This window comes from Drosophila navojoa, chromosome 3 (assembly GCF_054131105.1).
Source record: "Drosophila navojoa isolate 15081-1374.11 chromosome 3, UAZ_NAV_1.0, whole genome shotgun sequence".
Taxonomy (NCBI): domain Eukaryota; kingdom Metazoa; phylum Arthropoda; class Insecta; order Diptera; family Drosophilidae; genus Drosophila; species Drosophila navojoa.
The window spans coordinates 25,544,978-25,562,945 of record NC_142891.1 but is presented as its reverse complement, the minus strand read 5'-3'; the positions used below and the strand labels follow the sequence as shown (position 1 = coordinate 25,562,945).

General features: G+C 34.9%; 2 protein-coding genes across 5 annotated transcripts in view; both read right to left on the bottom strand.

Moving 5' to 3' along the window:
• The window catches only part of kuz (zinc-dependent metalloprotease kuz), a 274,041-nt gene that overhangs the window by 173,847 nt on the left and 82,226 nt on the right, over positions 1–17,968 (bottom strand). The window lies entirely within an intron of this gene.
• Mco1 (Multicopper oxidase 1) lies at positions 716–16,570 on the bottom strand. 4 transcript variants are annotated; one of them, XM_089257572.1, is made up of 7 exons: positions 16,247–16,570; positions 9,905–9,973; positions 9,581–9,873; positions 5,379–5,563; positions 3,344–4,595; positions 1,708–2,765; positions 716–1,650 (listed from the first exon to the last, which is right to left on the bottom strand). In XM_089257572.1, exons 3-7 carry the CDS (start codon positions 9,771–9,773, stop codon positions 1,261–1,263), a joined length of 3,078 nt encoding a protein of 1,025 aa, XP_089113698.1. In that variant the 5' UTR covers positions 9,774–9,873; positions 9,905–9,973; positions 16,247–16,570; the 3' UTR covers positions 716–1,260. The 4 variants fall into 4 exon arrangements, with proteins under 4 accessions (XP_089113698.1, XP_089113699.1, XP_089113696.1 ...); XM_089257573.1 differs by having other exon boundaries at positions 9,905–9,944; XM_089257570.1 differs by having other exon boundaries at positions 9,581–9,973.

Here is a 17,968-nt window from a genome sequence, read left to right as displayed (position 1 = left end):
AACCTGCATGGGGTGTTCGGTCAGAGGTCAGCTGCATTGGTCATGCGACCAGATGTTTGCTTTTCGACAATACCTCAGATAAGCTGAAATTGCAGGGTTTGATGACTTTTTTTTCGTCTGTTTTTGCTTATGCCTTATCAAAGTCCGTAAAAGAAGAATTTCTAGATTTGTGTAGCTTTTGCGCAGCTTAGAAATGCATAAATCCTAAATCTATTATTTTCTAGAATTTCTTTCAGATTATGTAATATAAAGATAATTTGCATCATGAAGAATATAAATCTATTTACATATAAATACATATATACTTCTAAATATTTATTATTATATGAATATATATTCTGGTTTTTTTAGGTTTAAGATTGAGATGAAGATTAACAAAATTTTTAATTATGCGAAAAGGAAAATTTGATTTCTTAAGTTTCTTATCTCGCGTCTCCTCCTCCTATAAAAGTAATTGCTCCCAAAGAATATATAATACATAATAGCGTAATAGGACGAATTGCCAGCAGAAAGGAGAGAGATAACAATATGATGTATATTTCTCTGCATATATACATATATAGAATATACATATATTTATAATAAGAATATATAGAGGAGAAAAAGCTCTATTATTTACAAACAAAAGTATTCTCAATAAATTCAACAAATTTTAAAAGCCAAAACTTCACAAAAACAATCCTTAAATATGTTGAAAAAAAGAAAAGAAAAGTAATTATCATTTGAATTAAATACTTTTAATAATTTATTTACAAAATGCTGAACATTTTTACGCTTAAGATCTAATGAAATGTTGTAGACAATCACAGATGTTTATGTTAAAATGAAACCAAGTAAATCTTTTGAGTCACATAAAATCAAGATTTCGTTGAGCATGGATTTAAGTTAATAGTAGTTAAGGCCATGTCAGATGAGTATTTCACAAGTTCTTTGAATAGATAATGAATACTGGCTTGGAAAATACTCGGAAAGTTGTATATAGGAATAATATGTTATTAAAGTGGATGTTAAATGTTAAACGACTGTTAGATTTAACAGCGATTTTCTTATTTAATGGGCAACGTGTATAGTATTTCAAGAAGGAATTCACACATGTTGATGCAGTGAATGTTAAATGACTGTTAAATTTAGCAGGCAATCGATATTGATCTGCTGTTCAAGAAACTAATCTGAATGGCAATTAGTTTGAAATTGTGATCTAAAGTGACTTAAAAACAGAACCAGTGTCATGATAGCATTGGGTTAGTGAATGGGGGTCCCCTATAGTTGATGTAAAATGAGGGCAAGTAGGGGCAGAGCCGTTGCTAAATGTCTAGCCGATATGTCCTTTGTTGGTGGCACGCGAGTCGGTGGGTTTTCGGATGTCTCAGCTGTCGACGACGTCTCCTCCCGTCCATCGGGCATATAATCACCGCAGGTGGGAAAATTATGCGGCACCGGCACCATTTTATCATCGTCGCCCACTTTGAGCACCAGAGCCATACCGATTTCCGCATGGAACTCAATGTGACAGTGGAAGAGCCAATAGCCGGGATTGTAGGCCTCGAAGCGTATGATCGTGTAGCCGCCATCGGGCACGGTGACCGTGTCCTTGACCGGAGGATTGATCAGGTTGCGCTTGAGCAGCTTAAATTGATCCAATTGCTTGATCTGCAACGGGAATAATATTTGATAAAACTTAATTGGATATTCGAATTAATCACTCACCATTTCAATTGTCACATTCTCGCCCAGACGCTCCAGCCCGATGACGCGAAACGCATTCCCATGCAGATGGAACGGGTGATTGGCATAGAACGTGAAGCCCTCGTCGACGATGATCAGCTCGACGACCGCATTCAGTGGCACCTGCAGCACGTGATGGCACTTGCAGAACTGTTCGCGGCAATCGATGCCCTGCTGGGCGAGCGTCGTCTCATTGCAGAAGAGCTCGTCGCTCAGCTGATGACGTTGCGGCAGCAGCGCCACCGATGGAAACTTGAGCGAGATGTGATTCAGCTGCGGCGTATACAACATATTCTCCCTGGTCACATTGTGAGCCATGCTGTAGTAGTCGCTGTGATGGAATTCCGGATTGTCCTTGCGATAGAAGTCGTAGTAGACAAAGAACTTGTAGTCGGCCTCCGGCTTCAGGGTGTCATCATCGATGCCCGACACCGAGTCGTAGATGGGCAAGGCGCGCATCTCGGCCACGGTCTTGGTGTCCGGATAGCCCGGCCCGCGATTCATCACGTTCAGCTCAATGCCCGTCGCATTGTGATCGTAGCGCAGCTCGGCGCTCGGCTCCGCCTCGGGCGCGCCTTCATAGCGCAATATGGCCACCTGAAACGCGGACGTAAACCGCTCGCTGCAGTCCATCAGACCCTTGAGACGCACCCAATAGTTGTTCACCGCCTGATTGGCATTCAGCACAAAGTCGAAACGTTCGCCCGAATAGGTGACAATGGAGCCCACCTCCATGGCCTCAATGTCATAGCCATCCGAATTGATGGCGGTCAGCATGTGATTATCCACAGACACCACGATCGGGCAGTTCAGGTACTCGGCGTTCACAATGCGAAAGCGATATCGAAAGCCGCGCTTCACATGGTACACCTGATGCGGTATCTGCTCCAATGGGATCTCCTGCAGATTCCCACGACGTGGACGCGAATGAGGCGCTGTTGCGGCTGACGACTCGCTGCTGTTGCTCGGCGGCTGCAACGGCTCACTGGAGAGCAGTTGGATGAGATTTGGTGGCGTTGCTGCTGGAGCAGTTGTGGTTGCTGAAGAGAAATTCGAGTAGGACGAGAAGCGGAGATTAGGAGATGATTGTTATATAATGGGGTAATACTGGGGTATAAATATATATATAGAATATGCATATATATTCTTGATTGGAACAACGGGCTGATCAACTCAGCTAGATCTAAAAATTTCTAAAAAGATAATATAGAAGGAGGAATTAATAAGAGAGAATATGGTAAGGTAGATAGTATAGAAAAGAATTAATAAGAGAGAATATGGTAAGGTAGATAGTATAGAAAAGTATAGTGTAGAAAATATAGAGAGAATTTAGTAAAGTGGATAATGTGAAAAGAGAAAGGGAATATTTAAAGGAGGTAAATATGAGAACAGATGGAAGGGGGAATTAATGAAGGAGAATATTTTAAAGTAGTTTGTAAGATGGAATATTGAATAAGAGTTAATATGAAAAGAGATGTCAGATAAAGAGAATTTTGTAAGGCGTGCAAAATGAAAGAAGGAAGTAATAAGACACAATATTGTATAGTAGATATATCAAAAAAGAGATTTTGGGAAGCCCAATCCCATCAAAGAACAAGAAAATGGATTAGCTACATACGTTGCATGTCCGAATCCTCCCTTAAAGTGTTTCTTTCATTATTGGCTGCATCAAGAGATTTTACGTTTAGGTCAGCTGATTTAAGCTGAGGCAGATCTGAAGCTGAAGCTGGAGCGGAAGTTGACGCTAAGCCCGAAGCTGAAGCCGCAGCTGATCCCGAAGCCCAGCCCGAGGCTGAAGCCTTGGCAGCAGGCTCATCTTTACCAGCCTCTGGCTCCTCTGCCGCCGAAGCCTGCGTCGCCATACGATGCTGTCGCTTCATGTCTGCCCAGATGCGATTGTAGTACCTGCCACGCCCATTGATGAGTATATTGTGCGGCTTATTGTCGCCGCTGGAATGATGATGGAAGGCAAAGATGCTGGCGCCCGTATCGTGTATCCAATCCTGCACCACCAGCACATGCTCGCTGAGATCAAAGTCGTAGAGGCCGCCGTGTGGCTCCATCTGCTTGGGCCGCCGTATGATGAGTGGCCCGAAGACGCCGTCGCCGCGCTGCATGCCCGTATGCGAATGCCAGAAGTGCGTGCCGGAGTTGTCAGCCGGAAAGCTGTAGCGGAATGTGGCATGCGGCGAGATGGGACACTGAGTGATGTGCGGCACGCCATCCATATAGGGCGTCTTCTTCTGGTGCAAGCCATGCCAATGGATCGTGGTGCTCTCGCCCAGCAGATTATTCTTGACGTCGACGACGATCTGGTCGCCCTCGCACACCTCTATCGCTGGACCGGGCATCATGCGATTGACCACGGTGATGCTACGCTGCAGTCCATCGCCCATGATGCAGTGCGGCCGCGCGCAATCGGTCAGATTGAGTGGGCAGTCGTAGCAGGCCTTCGAGAAGGTCTGATACCATTCGACCACGAATGTATAGTGGCACGTCATGGGCGGCGCTCCCGCTTGACAGTCGCGCAGGCACGGGTGCTGGCGATACCATTCGGCTGTCCAGATATCTGGCGTCACCTCGACGTCGTCCAGCTGCTCGATCCGCGACGTGGCCAACGGGCGGCAGACGAAGCAACAGCTATTCCTGTAGATGCGCTCGGCCGGGCAGCTCGGATCGATCGGCGGACAGGTGCGCCTATAGCTATTGATTGTTATCTCGCCATTGTCCCGGCGCGCGCACTCGAGCAGCGTGCAGTCGGCGTCATTATGCCACGACTCGCCCACCGCGTACAGGGTATTGTTGTGCTGGCAGTGCGTGCGCACGCACTCCCCACAGCAGCTGCTCGACGTCCTCCGCAGCTCAGTGCCCTGCGAAAATCGAGGCAAATATCAATGCGACGGCTATATATTATTGATGCGAGATATGTTAGAATGGAATATCATATTAGTGATATATATGAATTTCTATAAAATATCTATTTCATGAATGGAATATCATATTAGTGATATATATGGACTTCTATAAAATATCTATTTCATGAATGGAATATCATATTAGTGATATATATGGACTTCTATAAAATATCTATTTCATGTACTTTTATTATATATATATATTTAAAATTTTTTTATGCTTCGGTTTTGCTAAAACATGTATTATTTTTATTATTTTTATCAATACTATTATTATTATTATAAAATTATTATTTTTTTAAAGTATGGATTTCTATTATATCTAATTCATTTATATTTTTGTATGCTTCATTTTTGTTACTACTTATACAATTTTCAAATGAATATTATTATGATGAAAAATTCTCTTATTTTACTGTTAGTACAAAGCTGTCAAGTTCAAATAGATTTTCTTATGAATTGTTCTTCTAAAATTTCATGGGAAACATTAAGACTGCAATATTACTGAAGAAAACCCAATTGCCAATTAAATTATAAATACAATCTAATATAAACAGTCTACAAAATAGATACCAAATAATTTAACATATAATAAAATAATTTAACATATAATATAAATATATTTTCCCAATTGAGTTTCGTACAAATTTTGCTGATTAGCTGCTTATGTTATTTTAAATTTAAAATTTATGTTCATAAATATACATATTTTGCTGGAAAATTTAATCAAACACTAACCACATCACAGTAAAATTCATTACAATCAATTTGAGTGACGACGATGTGTGCCTGCGGCTCGGTGCCAACACCTGCGGCGCACGTGTAAACCAGGCAATTGTTTTGCGCATCAAACCAGACGGCTCCTTGTTCCTTCTGATGGGTTACATTGTGCTCCTTGTACTCACAGTAGGTGCTACCGGCAGCTAAAAGGGACGGTAGAGAAATTAATTTTACCATGAGTGACGAAAATAAGCTGATGTAAACAAAAACAGTCAAAATGTAAACAAAATGTAAACAATAAAATATAATGAGAAAGGAATCCAGGCGTGAATTAACGCGTCAAATCGCACTTTGAAAGCAGAGCAGCAGCCATAAAATTCTTTTCTTTGATATGTATTTTTAACTATATATGTACATACATAAATTTTTTATTTTTTTTTACAAGTTTTCTTCTACGATTAGTGTGAACCCAATCTAGTTTTACTTATAAGGGAATAACAAAATATTAAAGATGAATTACATGTATATACAATTGTATGTATACATTTTGTAAATTTGTATTAGTACTTTATTTTTAAACATATATAATATCCTTACAGAATTGAATAGATAGTTATCTATTTAAGTTTTTTCCCCTAAGTATTTCCAAGTGTTACCTCTCAGTATTTCCCTTAAGCATTTCATCTATGTGTTTCCTCTAAATATTTATTTCATCAACAAATTTACTGTTTCCTCTAATAATTTCCTCTAAATTTCTTCTCTTAAAGAAAATATTTCATCAAAGTATTTTTTCTAGGTATTACCTCTAGGAAAATCATCTCTAAATATTTTCAAGTGCTTATCTTAAGTGTTTCCTCTACGTTTTTTCTCCAAGCATTTCTTCTGAGTGTAAACTCTTAGTAGACTTAGGTCGATGATGCTGAAATGCTGCAGCTGCTGCCCTTTATAAAGGGCGAGTTTCACTCAAACACGAAGTCACGCCGGCCCGGTTCGTTACAGTCGAAGTGACCAATGGCTTCGAGCATTCTAGCTTCGGTTTAGTCAAAAGGGACAACTTACGTGATCTCTGCAGTTCTTCTTCCACCCTTGCTTGGGTAGAGATGACACAAGTGTCATATCACTTAGCATTTTGTGCAACACATGCATCTTCTCATGGAGTGTCATAGCACTCAGCTTTCTGCCTGCTCACTTGAATATCTGTCTGAACACGTGTTGAGCATGAATTGTTTATTTGTTTATCGTACGACAATAAATGTTTGATAAAACTAAGTATAAAACACAAAAAAGTAACGCAAATAAAATGTAAACAAAAAAACGTTTTGTGCTGTTTGCACTACTTTTTGTTGTTCGAATCACGCGCATACCTTTTATTGTTGTTGTTTGTTTGTAATTCCGATTTAAATATACATACATACATATGTACATTAATTAATATATGTACATATATGTGTATGCATATGTATATGTATATATGTATGCATATAATTAAGTGTAATTTTCCATGTACGTATTTTATTACATATTACTTAATGTGAATTATTATTAGCTGAGGTTTTTGAACCAAAACGTAATTTGCAGCTCTAATTTGCTGAACGTGAATAAATCGTATTAGTTTTTTTTTTAAATACCCTGTAAAAAAACTTTACATATAGGCATTATAATATGGGATGTATTAAATTTGATTATATAAATATAATTTATTTAAAGTTAAAAAGTAATAAAAATAATGTCAATTGTAATTCAATATTAATTTAAAGATTTCAAAATCATAAAAATTATGAGCAAATATTGTATTTTCTTTAAGTACAATATAAGATTTATGAAAACAGTTAATAATTTATTAAACTGTATTTTCTTGATAGCGAATAAATTTTTTCTAGTATATAAATTATATGTTTTAGAAAATCCGTGTTATCTTTTATTTTATTATTTGATTATCAACTATATTTTTATTTGATTGAGCAGAGGGTATACTTTATCGTATATGCTTGCTCATTATGAATGCAATTTTCCAACTTCTCTTGTATATACGTATATATATTTTTTGTTTGTTAGTTTTGTGTCTGGTGGAAAAGCAGATTTTGTCGCTCGAATTATACAAAGAAGCCGCAGCTGAGGCAATAAAAGCCAAGCTATTAAAATGACTTAGTTTAAGCAAACAAAGACAATTAACAATTCGTAAGGGCAGTGCGAACGTCATTTCGGATTGTGGCATACCCTGTAATGCAGGAATATCTAATTCATTCATAATTTTTGAATAAAGCTTTGTCCATAGAGTATGAGCCAGTCGTATACTTTATGGTCTAGCACAAAGTAATCTGTTAATTGGAAAATCAATTTCGCAACCTGCGAAGCTATAAAAACATTTATACATTAAAGCATCGTTAGGTTTATTACTGACTGTGTACACACACAACATACATACGTATGATATCAGGATTTAATAATTCACAACCTGATAAGCACGCACTTGATAGACGAAATCCTCTTTAATTTTCAGTTGATTTCGGGTGTTGTAAACTAGAACTGTTTGTCAGAATGTGTTGGCATTGTATAGATTTTTATGGCCTCAATGTGTAGAACGATCAGAAGTATGTATTATTGATTAGAAAAGTTGCATTTGTTATTAGGCATACCCTATGAAATACAAGACCTATAGACGTGGGATTTGTTTTTCTAATACTTATATAAGAATATCTGAATTTGTTATTCATTCAATTTTTATATCAAATACAAGGTATCTTTTAGTTTTCTAATTACTGTATTACATATATAATAAAACAAAAAGAAAGAAACCTAGATATTGTCTAGTCCAATTTAAGAGCATAATCTATGATAGAGCAATTTCTTTAGATTAAATTAATCGACGTAAATTTTAGAATATAAAAACATTTATAGGGTATCTTCTGGTATAAATCGTAAAAATTCTGATATATAATTTATATTATTTTTAAATTAACTTTTGTTGACTTTTAATTGTTATTTTGTGTAAATTAGAATTTGGCTGCATGTGACTGGCGGGTCAGTGAAATGTTTTAGCCAGGCTAATTGAAATCAATATCTTCAAGTTTCTCTTCAAGCATGTGAAATATTAAGTAATAAAATTACTCCATGTTTGCCATATAAATGAACTATGCTCACATATACATTTACAGGTATTAACATAAATGCGATTATTACCGCACTTATGCTGTCAGCTGTCCGCATTTTATTGACTGACCATGTTAACACATTCAATGGCTCGTTATGGCTATTATGATGATGAGCTTTAACACTTCATATATTTGGTATGTAAGCGTGGAATTACTTGCGCAAATTTGCATGGCCAGCCCGAGAAGCCCCTGCGACTCTCCGTCAGCTAAACATTATTTTGCATTGTTTGCCATTTACATTTATGCTAAGTCCCTCAATATTGGCCAAGGTCAGTGGCTAAAAGCTGTTAATTATTGGTTGCCATTTTGCTGTTTTCACACGACAAGCATTTGTTTATGATTGTTTGGCTTTTAATTGAGATGTTAATTAAATATTTCTGTAGACACCTAGCTAACTCATTTGTTGCCTCTCATAGATTTAATGTAGAAGCAACAGGCTGCAAAGTTAACTTCAGTTGCTCTGTTAAGTTAGAATTCCAATTAGAATTAAGTTTGCAGACTTAAAGCAGTTGCACTGTTAATTAGCATGGATATAGCAGATTTAAGAGTTCTACTTCTTATACATTTTAAGCCACTCTGCAGAGCTAACAGCTCGGCATATTAAGCCGTAAGCCACTCTTCGCATTTGGAACGCATTATAAGAGCAACAGGTTTCAGATTTAGTATCAGATATGCAGTTAAGTGTATTGAAAGGTTGCTTGACAACAGTTTGGTTTGCACTGATAACTAATGAAAGTTTATTATTCTTATATTTAAAAGTCGACTTCAGAGTTGAATGTTATTATTATTTTTTCCTTTTAAAGATCATAGAATGAAACAAAATTTATTAAATGATCTTTATTCAAAATAAAAAATAATATATATAAATTTGCTTGCTGATCTAAGGTTTTCAAGCCACTGTGAAAACAGTTTGACAGCATAAGAAGAGTTCATCTGCTAACGCTCAGACACAACATTTGACGCTGCCATTTATTATCACTTGCGCTCGCATTTATTTATAGCCAGCTGCTCTGCTCTTTAACAGTTTAGTTTGACATTACGCTTACAATTTTGACATAAAAAACTCACCCCTAGTCTCTTTAATACTTTTCAAGCCGCTGCTGGCTGCTTCAGTCAAGCCGCATTCCCATAGCAGCATTCCAAATACTAACAGCAGTTGGACTGTTAATCTGTAGACTCTGTTACTGTTCATTGTGCTGCTCAGACTGTAATAGCTCTTTATAAAGTTACTTTGTTTGCTATACGTTGTTGTTGCGCTCATTTTGTCATAATTATGATGTACGATTATTTCGCTTGCGGTTGTTGCTCTTGATTTTGTTTTCTCTGTTTTGTTGTTTTGCTTGGGATTTTTGGTGTTTGTGCTGTTGCCGGTGTTTATTGTGTACTTTAAACTGTTGCGAAAATTGTAGATTTGGCAGTTGATTTCTTTTTGCTGTTTTATTTTGATATATAATTAATTTGCTGTAAATTATAAAATATAAAATTAAATTAAATAGTATTATATAAATTTTTAAAATTGCTCAACTAATTTCTTTTTAATATTAAATTTAAGTTGTATAGTCATTGTATAATTTCAGATATTTAAAGGGCATATTTTATCTTCAAGCTCTCCATCAACCATAAAGCATTTATTATAAACACCAAAATTATTATCAAATTTTGGCTCACAAATGTGAATTCTCAGTTTTTTTTTTGGCCTTGGAGGAATTTGTTTTCTCAGCCAGCAACATGCGATTAAAGACAATTGATCAAATATTTAATATTGACTGAGTAGGGTACGCGCCTTGGACGAAACAGACATAGATTGTATTTTTATTTAAGTATGATTTACGGCTGGCAGTTAATGCGAATATATGTGTATATGTATGAGTGTGTGTGTGTGTATGTGTATGTGTGCCCAGCTAGATGCTAGGCAATTGTGGGCTCTATCAGCCTTTGGTCAGCCAGGCCAAGTTGGCCCACACGCAGTGCACGTACAAATTTAATTAATTAGCACTCTGTTCTTCAAAACACACACACACACACATACATATAGAAACAAGTCCTTGCTTACACACACACACACACACACGCACACACACATAGAGGCATACACTCACTTACACTGACGAATCGCACCAGTCACGTACGTCTATAAGACCAAAGATGGAGCTGCAAATGGCAACTGGTGGTGGACCAAGCATTGGCCCCACTAACTAGATGATGGCCCAGCCTCCCAGCTGGAAGCAGACAAAGCATATCAAGAAAACTGCGCATAAATTATGAAAAGGAAAACAGCCAACAACAACAACAACAACAACAAAAATAAGAGCAATAAAGAGAGAGAGAGAGGGGGAGAGAAAAGAAAGAGACGTCGAGTAAACATAAAAATTGGATACGATTTTTTCTTTTTTTTGCTGTTGCTCACTTTCTTGGGGTCACACTGGCACATAGTTTAGTCTGGACTTAAAGCTACTTAAAGATTTATGCCCCGAGCTGAGGTTCGACGGCCGCTGTCTGCACTGCCAACGCACTTCCGTTAATTAGCAATTAAGTGGCACTTCATTTAAGCCCGAAAGGGAATGTACTTAATGTATTTATGAACATTCTTATCAAAATTTATAAGAGTGGCAACCGAATTATTTCGCCGTGATATCAATCGATTTAGCTTTGTTTAACAGAGAAGTTTAAGCACTGCAGGCGGCTAATCAGTGGTGTGTGTGGGGGAGGTTTAACGAAGACCAAAAGGAAAAACTGGAATATTGCAAATTAATTTTTTACTCTGTTGACAAATGTTACTCGAGCTGTAGAACAATTCAAGAGTTATTCGTAAAGATTCAAATTAACTGAGATGCTTATAATAGTCAAGTGAGATCTAATTTCAATAACATCAATCAAATTACTTCAGTAAATTTTCAGTAGGTATATCTATTATTTTATTCACAATGATTCACTTTTCAGAAGAGAAAGGGAGTAAGTACATGGGTTAAATGCAATGTTGCTGTCTTTATGTCCGTTCATCTATCCTTCCGTCTCCTCCATTCAGAATCGAGTAACTCTCAGATCTATAATTAATTATTTTTTTTTTACTGCATATTTATTCATTTTGTTATCAAATAGAAAATTTACATATTTCAAAAAATAATTTTTCTAAAATGCAAATATTGTTTTAGTTCCAGCTAACTTTTTTTAAATATTCAGCCACATTAATTAACATGTAAATATAAATTTTTTTAAATCAATGCTTTGAATTATGATGCAAATTTGTTGTAAAGAAAACTGGCTACAATTTTTGTTCAGTTATATTTTTTAATGAGTTTTTTTTTTTTCTTTCGACCATATGTATGTATGTCCGGTTCTGGATGAGTGATTGTCTAGATTATGAAAGATAATGAATGGTAATTAAATATCAATTGAGCCATGTAGACTTACAATTATATTGCGATTGTCTGTTTGGGCTTTAAGCAGTTCACCTATCGACTCGGCTGGAATTTATTAAACCAGATTCTGTTACATGAGAAAATATCTGCTAGAAACTGCTGTGAAGGTATTATTGCTGCCTTTAACGACATCGAACAATAAATTAAATAAACGATTTGCTGTCTTCGTCCCATACCCGGAACTGGAACATTATAAACGAGACTTGAAGTGTTGACAGAGACATCAAAATGTTGTACGTTCATTTGTTATCCAAAGAGAACAGAAGTGGGGAAGGGTAGGTTGGGTTAAATACCCTGTACTGTAGTTGCAGGGGTATGAAGGTTCTATAGAAACAGATCAGGGAAGAGATTAAAAGAGACGGCAATTGAAAGGAGAGAAAATGAAAGAAAATATAATGAAATAGAAGCATAGGTAAGAGAGAAGCAAGGCAGAGAAGAAAACAGAAGAAGAGCGTATATATGACGAAACTGCCAAAACAGAAAAGACGAAGAATATAGTATATAACGACGAGAAGAATAAAATGACAGAAGGAAAGAAAATGAGAGAGAATTTAAAACTATACGGAAAGAGAACAGGATGAAAGACGTGATATAAGAAAGCAAGAAGACCGAAAATGAAAGAAAATAAGATGCAATATTAAAATCTTAATAAGGAAACTCGAGTTTTAATCTATGTATTTGGTAGTCCAAATAAATGAATATTTATATAAATAAATGGAATCATTAAGTATTAAAATTTTGCAACAACTTCACGCGTTTTATTTATAATTTTAAATTAATATCCACTTAGTACAGGGTATTTAATTTGGCACACATTCATATACATTCCTAATCGATTATCTGTGTTCATCTCCGTGAACTGTGAATGTGATTTTTTCCTTTCAACCATGACTAATCGCATAATTAAGCACTTTCAATTATTAATTGAAGTGACAGTAAATCAATTTAATTAACATTTTCTAAGCAGCCAACAAAAAAATTTACCTGAAAAGTCACGTTGATGGATGAGTTCACAAGTTAAATATTAGACGAAATTAAACAACGAAGACAAACAAAAGGAATTACAAGCTAAAAATAAAATTAATATGCAAAATGGCCGTTTCACCTGTAGTTCACACCTGCTCATGAGCCTGTGTTAAATTCCCTTTGTGAAAATCAGAAATCCCATATAAATTGATTAAGCTCTATCACCTATTTGTTTAATGTCTCGTCTGACCGCACACGTGAAAATTCCCTTTTAATTAATACGAAATGACGCAGCTGAAGGTTAAATGGGGAAAAAATCGTTCACCTGTGGTTGGGAATGCGTTCAGTGAGCGAGCAGATATTATCACGATAATTATGTGTTAAAATATTTGCGTGCTTAGTGGATTGACTGGAAGAAATCAGCTTCTGTTATAGCTAGTGAACTCATGTATACATATATGTGTTGTATATGGTAAATATGACTATAGAGTACTCGTTCGAGTACATATAACATATATGTAGATAACATAACATATTATATATAGTATTATTTGACTAACTTTGGGTTTCCCACATATTTTTGTATCAACCGCAAGGAAATCCTTTCTGTTTATTTATTTTATTTTAATTTTATTTTTTTTTTTCAATATAACTTTTGGCATATACTTTTGTTCTATACATGGCTTACCTAACAAAAAAAAAAACCCCAAATTTTAGATATTAACACTATATAATTAACGTAAATTACTTGACTTCTATATATGGTACGTCAAATACTTTTTTAAAGATATAATTTATAGCTTCTAGCAACTAGTCATTAACGTTAAACCTTATTAATACAGGTACTAAAATTGTAAATGTGTGTATATATATGAATGGACTGCCTAACTTTTGATTTACCAAAAATAGCAAACATTTGAACATTTAACATTTGTATGACTTTTTATTTTATTTTATTTAATGCTTGATGATTTTTACCTCTATAAGCTGTGATATACTTATTTAGTTATCTCAATTAGCTATAATTATCTGAAACTATAATTTATTAATTTATTTTTAGATATTGAAAAAAAAAGAAAAAAAAAACTAACTAAATAAAAAAATAAATGAAAAATACAAACAATTAGCAAACTGAAATAAATATAAATTAAAAATAAACAAAAAAAAAAAAAAAAAAAAAAAAGTAACTAAATTAAATTAAGTTAAAAAAATAAATAAAATATGATAATATACAGAAATAAGAAAGTTATAAATTAAAGTTTAAGAAAAAAAGGTCTGTATTTAAATATAAAACAATATGCAAAATAAAAATAAATAAAAACCAAAAAGTTAGATATCGGGTGAATTGAATTCAATTCAAACTCTATAAGCAAAAGCTCAAACCATCTTCAGATTGACTTTGCTTACAAACATCTGTAGATGACATATACTATAGCTATAAACAGAATTCCTATAAATTAGACAAGCATTCAAACTGCAATTCTCTCTGCTTATTTCTGTTAATAAATTTTGGGTCTTTAAGCCACGTTGCATTGAAAATAGTTTTAATGAATTTCCACTTGTTTTATTTTCGTTGTGTTTTTAAATGACAAAAGCTTATGCTAATTTCACTATAGCGGCTACCTCACTTCCCGGTATGCGAGCTATAGCCAAATCAGCTTGCATAACACAATTTGTCAGCATCTTTTAGCTTCAAATTTATCACCAGTTTCTATGGATGTTATATATGTACGTATCAATTTGTTGACATGTCATTATGTGCTTATTGTGTGTGCGTGTGTGCGAGAGTTGATTGCAGTTTTACTTTTGATTTATTGACGTATTTGTATTTATTTTTACTTTTATCTAGTTTTTGCCTCGTTAACTTGTACAAGATGGCATTTCAATTATTCAGATACGTCACTCTTGGCCGCATTTCTCGTTGAGAAAAGTAAAAACGCGAAGAGTGGAAGATTTTAAGCTGCTTAACGATATACATATATAAAAATAGCTTTGTGTGCCTTTAAATGCATGTTAACTTGGCTATTTTTAGGAGTTGGTCGCTTGGTCCGGCTTGGCGCTGGGAGAGTCCCATAAAAGCTTACGCATTCTATCTGTTGAGAAACTCTTTTAATGACATGCATATTAATTATTTAGAGATAGGCAAGGGACGTCGGCAGACGTATTTAAATGCATATTATCTGTCAGCGCACTTTAAAGAGAATACGATTTACTTTCAATTAGGCTTGATTTACAGAGGCTAATCTAAATTAGTTACTGCTGACAGTACTCTAAGATGAATTTAAAGCACTTAAAGTTCCTCTTATAAGTTCCTAGAACTTTGAATTTAAATACTAACTTATATTTTTAGACAAGGTATGACCGAATATGTTTAGTCTGATATATAACTTTTATCATGCAGAAAATGTTAAGTATTTAAAACATATTTCAAATTGCTCCTCTAAAAATTTCCTTCATAATTATTTATAAACAAATATACATTTATTACAGGATATTATTTAACCTGGTCAACTGCCAATTTATTAATATTTCGACAACTTATCGATTCATTCACCCAATTAATACGTATATATCGAGGTTTTAAACAGGGTATCTACTAGTTCACTCTCTTGCAGCTGTAATATATATTCCATGTTTATTCTTGGAAAATCCGCATTGATCAGTGACCCATTAATGGAGCTAGTTCATTTGGTTCGCGCTGCGCGGGGAAACACCGTTTCCCAGCAAATCCGGTTACACAACAAAGAGGAGGACTAGCTCTTAAGACTCTTACGGCCGGCCAACGAAAATTCAAGATCAAAACAAAACAAGCAAAATAAATAATAATTATAATCCGAAGCGCTGAGCATTATGCTGAAGGCCAACAAATTGTAAGACAAGTTACGACGTGCCAAGCTGCAGGTTGCTAATAATTTTTTTTAATACCTGTTTCTTTTTCTAATTATTTGTATCATTGAGCTTAAATTTTGTTTATATATATTCAAATTGAGCTTCGAATATTTGAATATTTTGAGAACTATAAAAATGTGAATTTAAATGTTTATATTATATCCGAATATATTAAATTGTGTCAGAACTCAAGAAAAAATCTTAAAAAGTTGTGAAATGATTTGTGTGTTTTTTTTTTTTTATAGCCGACTGCAGCAGATTTTTTGTTTTTATTATTTTTTTGTTGTTGATAATCAGGTAATTTTTGTTTTTATTTTTTATCATGGCAATAAGATAATAAAAACTCAAAAGACATAGGGAGAGGCAGAGCCGTAAGCGGTTCAGACGAATGACTACATACTTTAAGGAAATGTTGCCATATTTCACTTATTCGAAAAAACTCTGCTCAAAATATGCTTACCAGTTTCTCTTGAGCAAATCCAAAAATCTTTACAATTCACAGATAAAATGTATCATCAGATATACGACTTATACAACTTTTACTTATCGCTTAATAATAATTATAAACACAATATTACTATTTCGTAACGGTTTAATCGTATTAGATTAGAGCTTTTTCTGCTTCGTTATAATGATGGCGAATACAGTTTGACACGAACTGGTTGGCGACCAGCTAGCAAGGAGTTGAATAATAATACTTGAACTTCACTGCCAAAACCGCGTTGTATGCGCGCGAGTCGCCGTTAAAATCGCAACTAACTCAATTTGAATGCAACAAAGGCGTTTTTGAAGATTCCAAAACGCGCTAAAACTAAAATTTACCTTTTAGCCTTTTTTGTTATAGCGTTCGCACTCTCCGCCGACGTCGACGTCGCTGCTGCTGCTGATAACAGTTCCAGTTACGACGAACGACGATCGCCGCCCCGTTGTCCGAGAGAGCGCGAGCGGCAGAGCTAACGTGAGAGCGTGAGACCGTTGCTTGGATCATTTCTGTTACGTTCCAACCGGTCTGCTGCTTTAATTACGTGCACTTGTTGGCCAGCGAGCACTGTTAACGCTTAACAGAGCTCTGTTTATCTATTCTGATTGGCACTATGTTAAACATCTTATGAGACGCCGCCGATTCGACGCAATGCTTCCGTGCCAACATATTTGATTGCAATCGCATAGTGTGTGTGTGTCGCTGATGTCTGCTCCGTTTGCTCGCATTTATTAAAAGTTGTCGCCCTGCTAATAAAACCAGGTTGCATATCACATGTATGCGTTGTTCTTTTCTGATTGGTTTTGCTCTTACAGTTCTATGTAAAGTACGTATGCTTGTTTACATAACTGCCATTTCCTTCTTCAGTCTCTTTACTTACATGTTTATTCATGTTTTAGAGTTGATTCATTGGCAGTCAGTCTGATGATGAGTCTTATAACTGCATTTTATTTGCTTCATATACATACGTTGAAAAATACAATATTTTAAGCAAATAATTATATTTTATTAAATTTGTTCAAGGCTTTTTAATTGATTTTTTCTAATTGTTCAAAAAGACTTGAAATACACATTTTATATTATATATTAAATATATTTTCTTATTTGTTTGTGTATATCCTCTGTATATTCAAATTAATATTACCGTATGCTTTTCTTTTTCGGTGTAATGTAGGTTTTTTTTTTTTTAATAAACTAACCACTTGCTAAATTAAAAAAAAAAAAAAAAAAAAATCAGGAAATAAATTTCAGTGTTGCCAAACAAACAAATAACCAACAAGCTATTGAATATAATTTAAATAAATACATATATTATTCTTATTAATTTTATTTGATGTCGTTTCACTTTAATTTATTTTATTTACTTGTTTAATTTAATTGGAATTTAATTTTTTTGTATTATTTCTTAAATCTACATATTTATTTTTACTTTCTAATTTTTTTTGTCTTTATAAATTAAAAATTTAGTTTTAATACAGTGTCTTATTTCTATTATTATTATTTTTTTTTTCAATTTTTAGTTTCCGTTTTTTTCCATATTTGAAAGTTACTCCAGATAATGCTCAGTGTAGAGTCAAATGTTATTCACCACACACGCATACTGATGCTGAGAGCTTTCGCTCTGCCGCTTTCACTCTCGTGCTCACTTTCGCACGCTCTCTATGGCGCTCTCAATTTGTCGCCGTATAAGCAGCAACGTGA